A 12,137-nucleotide genomic window follows, 5' to 3' on the forward strand; every position below is an offset into this window, starting at 1 on the left:
AAAGAAAGAAAGAAAGAAAGAAAGAAAGAAAGAAAGAAAGAAAGAAATGAATATGAAGAATTCAGACTGGCAGAGGAAAACTTACATGAACTGATGAAGAATGAAGCAACCAGAACCAGAAAATCAACATCGGTGTCTATAAATAGCACAAATGGAAACAATGACAACATAAAGAAATAATGTTGCATAATTATAATGGTCAAATCTGGCCCCGAAAAAGAGATGAGAAAACGTCCCTCTTCCCTTTCTTCACAGAGGTGGGGGACTATGGGTGTGGATCAGTGTATATGCTGTCAGATTAGAGTGATTTGTTGTTGAATTTTGCTGAACTATTCACTTCCCTCTTTTTTTATTCTTTTGTTAAAAGGGAAGAGGGGAGGAATATATTTGGAAATGAAGGGGATGTAAAAAAGAGATATCAATAATTTTTTTTGTATTTTTTTTTCCTTTTTAGGCAATTGGGATTAAGTGACTTACCCAGGGTCACACAGCTAGTAAGTGTCAAGCATTTGGTCTGAGGCCAGATTTGAACTCATGTCCTCCTGACTTCAGGACCGGTGCTCTAACCACTGCGCCACCTAGCTGCCCCAATAATTTTTTTTTGAAAGGAGAGGCAGTATGATATAGCAGAAAAGATACTGGGCTTGGAGTCATGAAAACCAGAGTTCAAATCCCATCTCACGCAATCATTAATTCGAGAGTTACTATGCTCTCAACGAACTTCCTAGGACTTATCTTCTAAGTCATAGTCTGGCTGAGTTTTGAATTAGTGAAGGAAATTTCTGCACTGCAGTTCCCCACATTGACAAAGATATCTTTTGTGCACAGATGATGAAACTGAGATTTGCCAGTGACAGAATTCAAACCCAGGTCTTCTGGCTCCAAGTGCATGAGCTCTTTGCTTTATGCTTTAGGCTCCCTCTAGACAGCTGGGAGGGGGGAACACAGAGGATGGAGTACTTGGTCTGGAGTCAGGAAGACCTGAGTTCAAATCCAACCTTAGGCACTTTCTGTCTGCCTCAGTTTCTTCATCTGTAAAATGGGGATCATAATAGCACCTACTTTCGAGGGTTGTTGTGAGGATCAAAGAAGATAATACTTTAGTACCGTGTGTGGCACATAGCAAGGATTTGGTAAATCCCCTTCTCTTTCCCCACCCCTTCCCTGTAGGTATTTAATACACAAAGATTTGAAATGTCATATTTTCATATCTAACAAGAGACCAGTATCGTTCAGTCCAATCTGGGGCACCGGTTCTATCAGAAAGGTGAAAAGCTCAGGTAAGAGGATTCAGGATTCAACTAAATGTTACCCCCTTCCTTCCTGGAGGAAAGTGGCAGGTTATAGCCTTCCTGTGTATATACGCCCCACAGGCATAGACCAAGAGCAGGAGTGGGGAACCTGCAGCCTCAAGGCCACATGGGGGCCCTCTAGGTCCTCAAGTGCGGCCCTTTCACTGAATCTAAACTTCACAGAACAAATCCCCTTAATAAAAGGATTTGTTCTGTAAAACTTGGACTTAGTCAAAAGGCCGCACCCGAGGACCTAAATGGCCACATGGGGCCTCAAGGCCTCAGGCTCCTCACCCCTGGCCAAGAGGATCCCAGGGACTGGAGACCCAAGAGGCCACGGATAACCTGGATAGAGGCTGATGCTCATGAGCAGTGCCTGGAAAGAAATCATGCCTCAACCTCTACCCTCTACCTTGTGCCCACACGCATAAACTTACCCTCCAGCCAGGCATCTGCCTGAGCTGAGGCACCATGGGGCCCAGCTAGGGCTGTGAGTTCCAAAGTGTAGTGGCCAGCAGGAAGAGGGCCTGGGAAGGTGGCGTTGAGAGCCTCAGGTCCCAAGGTACTGTTCCCCTCAACCTGCCCACTCAGTCGTAACAGGTAGCCGTCCCGGTGCCCTGGCCCTGCCTGCCAGCTTGCCGAGAGCCCAGGGGGCCAAGGAGTCAGCATCAAGTCAAAAGGGACAGAGGGATCTGTGGGGAGAAATCAAGGAAAAGCATGGAGGAAGAGAAAGATGGAGGGGAAGTGGAGGGTTAGAAAGTAGGTGCTATGTTTTAGGGGGGTACCATATACCCTCCTATCTGAGTGCCCCATTCTTTCTATATCCAGTGACCCATCCAGATGTTGGCAGCCACCATGTGACGTGTTAGAGAAGAAGTGGGCTCTTACAGCTACTGCTGGTGACGAGCACCTGGATAGCTGGAAGGGGAAGCCATGTAATTATATGCCCTTTCACTGTGGGGTACCCAGGTGCTCACTTCCAGGGACAGCCTGGCGACTTGCCCCAGAGCTGTTTCCCCGGAGAGGAATGGCCAATTTGCCTTTCTTGCCCTGCTCCCCCAATAGCACTCACAGGTCCACTCAGTGGCACTGGGTCCTCCAATGTGGAAGAGGCCGGCAGAAGCATTGAGTGACAGCTGGTAGGGCGTGCCCGCGGAAAGGTTATAGAAAGTGTGGTTGGTGGTTCCCCGCAGGGCCACAGCTGTGAGGATAGTACCACCCAAGAGATCCAAAAGGGTCAGATGAAACCACGCTGCCCCCTCAGCCCTGCTCCAAGAGGCCTGAAGGGCACTGGTACCCATGGCAAACAACACTAGATGTTCTGGGGGTATTGGAGCTGAGGGGCAGAGAGAAAAATGGTTAATCTCAAGAAAGACCCAAGGATCCCAGACCATAAGAGCTAGCATGCCCAATCCCCTCATTTTACAGATGAAGAAACTATGAGATTTTAAGTGACTGGCCCAGGATCACACAGCTAATGTCTGAAGCAGGATTCCAACTTAGTTCTTTGTGATTTCAAATTCAGGACTTTACACCGGCCCTGGATTCAGGAGGACCTGAGTTCAAATCCAGCCTCAGACACATAACACTTACAAGCTGTGTGACCCTGGGCAAGTCACTTAACCCCGTTGCCTAGCCAAAAACAAAACAAAACAGAACAACAAAAAAACAAAAACAAAAAACAAATTCAGGACTTTATCCACTATGCCACCTAGCTGCCTAAAGAGTTAGGAAATGGGGGAAGCTGGCACTGAGCGACACATGGAAGAACAGAGAAACTAGCTTCTTTCCTGAATACCCTGTCTAGGAGGTTCTGCCCTACCTGCCCTCTCCTCACCCCAACCTCCAAGGTGCCAGGTCCCTGAGGACATAACTCCAAAGGTAACTCAGGATCCTCTCCTTACTTGTCCACTGCCGAATGCTGGTCTTGGCATGAAGGTCACCAGCCCAGGTCGTGACCCATAAGGCATATTCGCTGCCTGGCAGGAGACTGTCAAAATGGCAGGAGAGAGTTCCCGGAGTCACCGAGATGTTCCATGCCAATGTCCGGGACTCCAAGTGGTAAAGGAGAAGCTGGTAGCCATCTAGTTCTCCAGAAGCAGGCTCCCAGGTGGCCTCTAGCCTGGAGGGGCTCCCAGAGTTGTTGAGCGTCAGGTTGTGGACAGGCGAAGGTGCTATGCCAGGTACAGAAAAGGAGATGTCCAGTGGGCTAAAGGAGTGAGGGGGAATGTACCCATCTCCCCTCAATTCCCAAAATTCTGTCCAGACCCGAAATTAGATCATCCTACTAAATCTGGTCCCTGAAAAACTGCCCATCTCTGCCCAGTTCCTCCCCTCTGCCAATTCGCTTGAAGATGCCCTTTGCCTGGTTTCCTTTGTCTCCCACTGATGCTACTCACTCGTCTGAGCTGTGAGGGTGACGGTGGAATTCTGGGAGCAGGGTAGCTGCACTGTCACCTCAAGTTGGTAGTGGCTCCCAGGGACCAGGTCCTGGAACTGGAAGCCACTGGCATTGGGGCAATCTGGAACTGCAGCTTCTCCAGGGGGGCAGAGAGGCCTAGATGGGTAAGACGGAGAACATAGCCCAGCCCGGCAGGGACTCCAGTCCCCCAATTCAGGACCAGGCTCGTGGGCTGACCTTGACTACTGACGTTCACCTGCAGGGGCTATCCTAGAAGAGGAGAACAGGTCCATGATATCACAGAATGTTAGAGCGGGAAGGATCATGGCAGTATAGGATCCAGAGGGAGAAGGAACCTTAGAAGTCAACTCATCAGCTCATTTGTTTTACACAAGAAAAAACTCTGGCCCAGAGGGGAAATTTGATTTGCCACTGGCAGAGGAACCCAGATTTCCTGCCTTTATGCATAGCATCATGTGCCCTCCAGTGGGGGTGTGCCCCTCCAGCCTTACAGGAAGCTAATGCCCGTGTAAGAAAGAAGCCAAGAGGGAGAAAATATAACCATCGGACAGGGTAGGCGGAGTAGAGGGCACTGAAGATGTGGAGAATACCAGCCGATGTTGGAAACTCTCCCATGGCACTTTCCAGGGACTTATTTGAGCACCTACCTCCATGCTCACTTTCTGCGGGCACCTCCACCTGGTTGCATCCATCATCGTCCTGCAGGAAGGAGAATCATTGGGACAAGTGGCTCAGCACCCAGACTTCTCCGTTGGGATGGGACAAGAGCAGAAGAGAAGCTAAGAAGACAGGTCCAGAGGCAAGGAAGAAGCTCTCCGTTGTCGCTGATGCCCCTGACACAACCACTACAGCTCCCAAAGGGGCACCCGGAGTTTCTAAGGCAGCAGCCAAAAGGCAGTGGAAGGAAGACTGGTCTCTGGTCCGCCAGCAGCCAGCGCAGGAACAGCCGCTGGGCTAACCTAATGCAGACCAGCTGTGGGGCTGCAGGGACGGCAGCAAGCCCAGAATCACCCTCATGGTCAGAGCCCCTCTTGCCATCCCAGCCATGCCCACCTTACCTCTGCTAAGGTTCCCCTGAGCCAGAAGAGGACAGTGAATAAGAGCCTCATACCGAGCCTGAAAGGGATAGTTAGGACACCGTGGGGGTGGAGCCGGCCCCTCCCATCCACCCACCCACCAGCCTCCCGGCCCAGCCTGTTGGCCGAGAGCAGGAGGCTGCATGAGCCAGAAACAGGGGAGCTTTGCCTACCTAAGGCCTGGCTTTGAGAGGAGGGCATCAGGGCTGCCAGGTTGAGGCCGGGGCAGTGGAGAGGGTATGGCACACAATGAGGACAGGCAGGGGTGAGCTCCCCCATGTCTGGCCTCATTTCCGTCCTGATCCTCACCTCCATCCCTAATGCCAACCCTAACCCTTTCCCTGATTCCTTCCTCCTCCCTTTCCCAATCTCTCTCTCCCTCGGTGGGCCAGGCTTGTGGGAGAGGCATGCAAGCCTGCATAAGATAGAGGCATAGATGGAGCCAGAAGGACCTAGGCTTCAGATACTTGCCGTACTACCCTAGGCAAGTCATTTACCCTCTCGAGGCCTCAGTTTCCTCATCTGTAAAATGGGTTCTATGACCTCCAAGGGCCCTTCCAAGCTCTAAATCTAGAATCCTCTGAGTTAAACAACCTAGGTTCAAATCCCTGTTCCAAAGGTGACTGGCTAAGTGATTGTGGGCAGGTCGGCCTCCGTGAGCTGATAATAATATTGCTACTTGGCTTTTTCATGGAGTTGTTTGGGGGAAGGCACTTTTTTAACCTTAGCGTATCATAGAACCGATGGTGATATGGTTGTGTGAGCATAGTGTGAGTGACCCACTTGGGCAAGTGATAGCAGTGGAGAACAGTGGAGTGTGGTATCATTTGCCACTGCCTTGTCCAGAATATGCACAGGCTCCAGCCTGCGTGTACCTGTGTGCATCCACGCTTCTGTGGGGAGGTGGAACATCGGGTCACAGAACTGACTAATTTAGAAGCCATCTAATCTACCCTTTCGTTTTACTGGGGTTAAGTAGCAGAGCTGGGATTGGAATCTAGGTCAGGGTGTGACAGGGAAGGAAACGAGCATTTATTAAGCACCTACTACATACCAGGCACTGTGCTAAGTGTTTTACAAATATTGTCTCATTTGATCCTCACAACAACCCTGGGAAACAAGTGCTATTATTATCCCCATTTTACAAATGTGGAAATTGAGGCAGACAGAAGTTAAGTGATTTGTCCAGGGTAGTGTGTCTGATGCTATATTTGAACTCAGGTCTTCCTGATTTTACACTTAGAACTCTACGCACTAGCTGTGGTTATGATCATAGAATCATAGCAGCACTTTTTTGGGGGGGGTGAGGCAATCGGGGTTAAGTGACTCGCCCAGTGATCGTAGAATCATAGAATTATAAACCTAGAAGTGAAAGGGACCTTCAAAGTCATCTGGTCCCCCTCTTCATTTTACAGAAAAAGAAATTGAAGCCCATACAAGTTAAATGACTGGCCCAAAGTCATATCTATAATATATATAATATAATAATAATATATAATAATAATGTAATAAAAGACAAAGGCAAGATTTGAACACAGATCTCTGATTCCAAACCCAGTGCTGTTTCCACCGTATACTCCTCCATGTTGAGGAAATGGAGTGAAGACCAGATACAAAATGGGGCTGGTTTGGTGTGGGAATCAAGAGAACCAGCATGTTCCCTTGAGGGGAAGAAGCTGGGAGATCCATCAGTAGACCTTGCCCTCCACCCCTCCAGAACTGAGGATCCCTTCAACCTGGGGACAGGCTATGCAAGAAAGAGGATGAACTTGACCTGCTAGGGGCCCAGTGCCCTCACTGCTGCCCAAACTGGTTCCTCCTGCCCCACACAGCCCCCATCTGGCTGGTCCCTGCAGAGGCCAGGCCTGGGTGATACACACCCACCCTAGAACCAGAAGTATGTCGGTGTATAGGAAATGGGGTCATGGGGTCATGAAGAAAAGGGTTGGCTCTCCTACAGCCAAAGTGGGACGGGTGGCAGGGGGTAGATACACTAGCTGTGAGATGGGGAAAGCAGGGAAAGGACGGGGAGGACAGGGAAAGGAAAGGGATAGGGAACAAGATTCATATCCTGTGGGACATGGACATTCTGGCAAGGACCAGGGCATCCTAAAGGGAGACTAGAGATAGCTCCCACCGTGGTTTTGCCTTGGCCTCCAGGCTCCCCCTCCCACTACCAACTAAGCTGGGGAGATGTTCCCGCCCCACTGCAGTCTGGCCCCAAACCTTAGAGCCGCTGCCGCCAGGCCCCTGGATAAGGGCCTGGAAACTTATGCAGACTCATCAGATTTTCCAGGCTCCAGGCTCAGGGGAATGGGGCTGGTGAAGGGGGAGATAGGCAGGGAGGCTGCCGCTAGGCCAAAGAGGAAGCCTGCTAACCTCATCCCATGCTTGGGCCCCCATATCCAGCCAGGCCTTGGTTCCCCCACCCTTTTTTTTTAAACAGGACTTTAAAAGAGAAGCAAAGCAATGGAGAAAGAGGATGACGGCAGTCGTACTGGGACAATGGAGCAGGCTTGAATGGAACCCAGGGCAGGGGTCTCTGGGCCACATTGAAAGAGGCCCCTCATTTGGGCAGGGAAAGAGGACACGGATGAGGGGAAGCATAAGTAAATGTCAAGCCCAACTCTTGTGGCACAGAACGCTCTGTGTGTGTGTGTGTGTGTGTGTGTGTGTGTGAACATGACACAGACACCTGGCTTATTGTGCTGTTCCTGCTGCCTCCATGATATCTCTAGCACTGCCCTGATGGGCGGGGGGAGGGGGGAGGGAGCAGTGCCAGGGCCTGGACCCAACACCAGCCTGTGAGCCTCAGGAGGCCAGACCCCAACAAAGAGCAAAAATATAAGGCGACAGGAGACAGAAAACAAGCCCCCGCCCACTCATACAGCAAGCAAGGTCCTCAAGGGACCAGAAGCTATCCCTCTCAACTTTGACTCTTTCTCATGAGTCCTTCCAGGATCTCAAAGCACTTTGCTAGCTGCCTTTCAATGAAAAACAGTCAGCATGTAGGGGGAGCGGGTCTAGATTCCTAGGTAGCCAGGGGTCCTGGCTCCCAAACATGAGTCTGACCTTACCGCTCCCAGTCAGCTGTCCAGCCTTGGCTCTTGACATTCTGTCCGTGGGTCCTTCCTCATAGCCTTGATCTGGTGATTCAGGCATCCCCCCACAGGAGGAGGGTGAGAATAGTCAGTGAGAGGCTAGAGAAGCTTGCAGTACCAAGTCCCACACCCTCTGGGCCTTCCTCCTATTCTGACCTGGGGGCAGAGGAAAAGAGGGACCTGAGATTTGTGTGTGTACCTGTGCTGTGCTTATGGACATGTTTATATTTGTGTGAATGTGTGTATTATATGTGCGAGGAGGGAATGAATGTACATGCTATGAGTACATACGTACATATGTCTGACAATGTATTTCATGTGTGCGTGTGACAACACTGAAATGCATGTCTATAAGCGAGGATGTGCGCATGTGTGTGCTGAGCATGTATGAGATTTTCTGTATTTTATGTGTACATAGTATATCCATGTGTGCTCTTCGCCTGTACTTATATCTGTAGCACCTAGTACAGCGCCTGGCACGTAGTAGGTGCTTAATAAGTGCTTGTTGGTGGGCAGCTAGGTGGCACAGTGGATAGAGCGCTAGCCCTGGAGTCAGGAGGACCTGAGTTCAAATCTGGTCTCAGCCCAAACACTTGACACTTACTAACTGTGTGACCCTGGGCAAGTCACTTAACCCCATTGCTTAGCAAAATAAATCAATAAATCAATAAATAAATGCTTGTTGGTCTAACATGAGTGTATGCGAGTATGTGCTCATGTAAGCGTAAATGTATATTTTATGGTATGGATGAGGTTACTGTATACACACGTGTTGGGCATTTCTGTCCCAAAGTTACTTCAAACTCACCATGTCCAAAACAGAGCCTATCTACCAAATTTCTCTGTTTCTATGGAAGGCATCACCCATCTTCCAGTCTCCCCGGCTCAGAATACCAGTGTTATCCCTGTCTCCACATTCTCTTTTACCCCACGTCGATCGCCAAACCTTGCCATTTCTACCTTCGTCCACATTTTTCACATCTGACCCCTTCCTTCTACTCACACGGACCTGCCTCAGTCCAGGCCCCCATCACTCCCCACCTGGACTCTTCCAATGGCCTCCTCCTTCATCGTTCCCCCATCTCTCCAGTCTCTCCCCACCCAATCTTTCCTCTACCCCTCCCCTCTGCAATAAACTCCAGCGTCTCTCCATTGCCTCATATTTATAAAACATAAACACTTGCATTTCACAAGATGGTCCCAACCAATCTTCCCAGCCTCGTTTCTCATCCTCCCTCTTTCCACTCTCTACAATCCAGCCCAAATGGCCTTTTCGACGGTCCTCCCTCCATCTACCTTTGCTCTGGACAGTCTATGATCCTGAAAGGCCTGCCTTCTCACCCTTGCTTCACAGACTCTCTTCATTCCTTCTGGACTCAGTCCCAGCATTCCCTTCTACCTGAAGTCTTTCCTGACCCACCCCCAAAGAGTTGGTGCCCTCCCTCCCAAACTACTTCTATTTGTTCTGCATGTTTTATTATAATATGCACATATCGTCTCCCCTATTAGAATGGAGACTTCTTGAGAGTAGGGACCATTTCATTTTTTTGTCTCAGATCCCCAGTACATAGGCTAGTGCCTGGCACATAGCAGTTGCTGATTGATTGATTGATTCCAGGGTGTGTATTTGTATGTCTCAAAGAGTTGAGGCTATGGATAACAAAGTGCCAAATTCTGGGATTGACAGGCTTGCCTTGGTTTTGTCTGGGTGAGGGGTCTCAGCCTTAGGGGGAAAAGGAGGCGGGATACTGAGGCTGCTGCTGCTGGTGCTGCTGCTGCCTCAGTCCTCCAGCTGAGTCACCCAAGGCCAGCAGAGGGTACCAAAGAGCTTGGGCACTGCCTTAGCCCAGTGCTGGGGGAAAGAGCTACAGACTGCTCATGGCCCTTGCGAGGCTAAGCCCAAGTCCCTGGTGACCCTGGGTTTTGCAGGATCCCTCTCTGTTCAGGGAGGGTCAGACACTGGCAGGGGGAAGGGGATACTCAGATCCACAAGGGAAGGTGGGGCTTGGAGGAGAGAAGCTGGCACCACCACCACCACCACCCCTGGCCACAAGAAGGCATAGAACACAAGCCATGGGGTCCAAGCTCCCTCCTCTGGGGGCCCATGTTACCCCACCCCTAGCATGGCCCCAGAGAGGTGCCCGACTGGCCTGGGGAAGGCCAGACTCGTGGGCCCACCCAGTCATACTCATAGTCCCTGTCCCAGAGTCCTCTCCCTACCTCTTCTTGGTTGGGTCCTCCTTGCTCCAACCATCACACCAGCAAGACAAGCCTGAGCGGGCACAGGAGTGGGGGGGGGGGCACGGCGGGAGCATCTGTACCCAGGCTAGCCCAGCCTCTCCACCCCTAGGACCTGGTGGGAAGGGCACGAGGGGCAGGGAGCAGGGAGAAGATGAGGCAGTTCAGAAACAATAAGCCTGGACTCTTGGTATCCAGAGCTACTACATTGGAGAAACTGAGGCTGGGGGTAGAGCAGAAAGGGAAAGGGAAAGGAAAAATACAGGCCTGAGGAGTCCCGGGCCCCAACAGCCGAGCCAGCCCCTGAGCTGTCCTTAACCTCACCTCAAATCCTATGGGGCAGCTGGCACCCCCTGTTCCTAGGGGCTGGTGCCAGCCTGCAAAAAAAACTCCCTGCACTTGCCCTGCCCCAGAATCCTGGTAAGGGTTTGCCAAGGCACAATGAATGCTGGGAACTCTGCAGAAACCCTCATCTCCTCCATCCCCAGCTCCCCTAGGAAGGAAATTGGATAGTCTCAGCCCCAGGGGGTCTTGGAGGGAGGAGGGCAAGTCAACTGCTCCTAGGCCAAGGGCGGAATGAAAGGACACAACCCCCGTGGCCTGGGCAACTCCAGGGACATCTCTTCCAAGCTAAAAGACCCATTCTCCAGATGGAACCAAGGAGGATTGAGGGTTCTAACTCCCTTCTCTCTGAAATATTCCCAGATAACTTTGAAAGGACTGTTTCATTCTTAGCATTTGTATCTCCAGTGCCCAGCACAATACCCGGGCACATAGTAGGTGCTTAATAAACACTGGTTTATTAACTTGCCATGGGCAACTCACTCCCTGAAGTTAAGGTAAGCAAACTGTGCAGCCTGGTTTTGTACAGCACAGAAAGTGGGCTGGATTTGGCCTAGGGGCCGTAGTTTGCTGACCCCTTATCTAATCTAACCCTCCCCTCATTTTATCAGTGAGTAATGAAGAGAAATGAAGTGAGTTCACAACTGTCAGGCTGCTAGTAGTAGTAAGTGGTAGTGCTGGGGTTGAAACTCACTCCATTCAGTATTCCAAGCTGCATGTCCTCTGCTCCCACCCTCACTGTTCTAAGTTGAAGGCTACTGGAACCCTAGTCCCACACTAGGAGGGTGAGCCCAGGGGAGACAGAAGGGCAGATTTATCCTGCCCAGGTGTCTAAGTATCCCGGGGGAATGAAGAAGGCTGGGAACAAGAGGGACAACCAGAGACTCCCGAGGGGAGCTAGGATACACCAGGTGCAGGGAGTGGATCTCCTTCTGCCTGAGCAGCTCCCTCCCTCCCACCTATCCCGCCCTCATCTCCCCAGGAGGCCCCAGGACCTGAAGCTGAGCGCCCACACACAAACCACCGGCCAGCTGAGCTGGTGAGGACCAGACTGGGGGTTCAGCACCATGGAAACACTCAGGGGGGGAGGGGAGACCTCGGGTGAGGATGGGGGGAACTCGCCGCTTCCTCCTCCCCGCCCCCCCTGTGGCATCCTAGCTTCCTGTTCCTGATTACAATCAGCACCCTGAGGAGGTGGCCCCTTCTCCACTCCCCTTTCCCCTCCCCAACCCTGAGAAGTCTGACTGGAGCAGAGTGGTAGGACCATAGATGTGAGGAGGGGAGACTCCTAGGACCCAGCCCTCCAGGGCTAGGAGGCTCTCCTTTCCCGCCTAATTCAGGGCCAACGCTGGAGATGTGAGATCGTAGAGGTTAGAGCTGGGGGGACCTCAGAGATAATCTTTCACCCCCTTCATTTTATACATGAGGAAATGAAGATCTCTAAACGGGAAGTGACTTGCCCAAGGTCGCAAAGATAGCAAAGAAAACATGGTCCTTCAAAAGGCAAGTCTCAAAGAGGGACAATTAAACACCCCTGTGAGCAGAGCATTGGATTCTCAACCAGAGAGTGTGGGTCTGAATGCTGTCTCTGCTCTGTTCTCCAGATCTTTGTCAGGTAGCAGCCCCTCTCTCAGACTTAGTTTCCTCCCTAGTAAAATGAGGGGGC

The 12,137-nt window shown here is 51.1% G+C and overlaps 1 protein-coding gene across 1 annotated transcript in view; it reads right to left on the bottom strand.

Annotated features, from left to right (window-relative positions):
* LOC114029104 (receptor-type tyrosine-protein phosphatase V-like) overlaps window positions 1-12,137 on the bottom strand; it is a 38,532-nt gene that overhangs the window by 24,776 nt on the left and 1,619 nt on the right. Inside the window, 7 exon segments of the mRNA XM_027843446.1 lie at window positions 1,730-1,984; window positions 2,365-2,628; window positions 3,197-3,466; window positions 3,692-3,811; window positions 3,814-3,963; window positions 4,362-4,413; window positions 4,773-4,818. Coding sequence (XP_027699247.1) covers window positions 1,730-1,984; window positions 2,365-2,628; window positions 3,197-3,466; window positions 3,692-3,811; window positions 3,814-3,963; window positions 4,362-4,413; window positions 4,773-4,818 — 1,157 coding nt within the window.

This window comes from Vombatus ursinus, unplaced genomic scaffold (genome assembly GCF_900497805.2).
Source record: "Vombatus ursinus unplaced genomic scaffold, bare-nosed wombat genome assembly UNPS02014909.1, whole genome shotgun sequence".
NCBI classification, from domain to species: Eukaryota; Metazoa; Chordata; class Mammalia; order Diprotodontia; family Vombatidae; genus Vombatus; species Vombatus ursinus.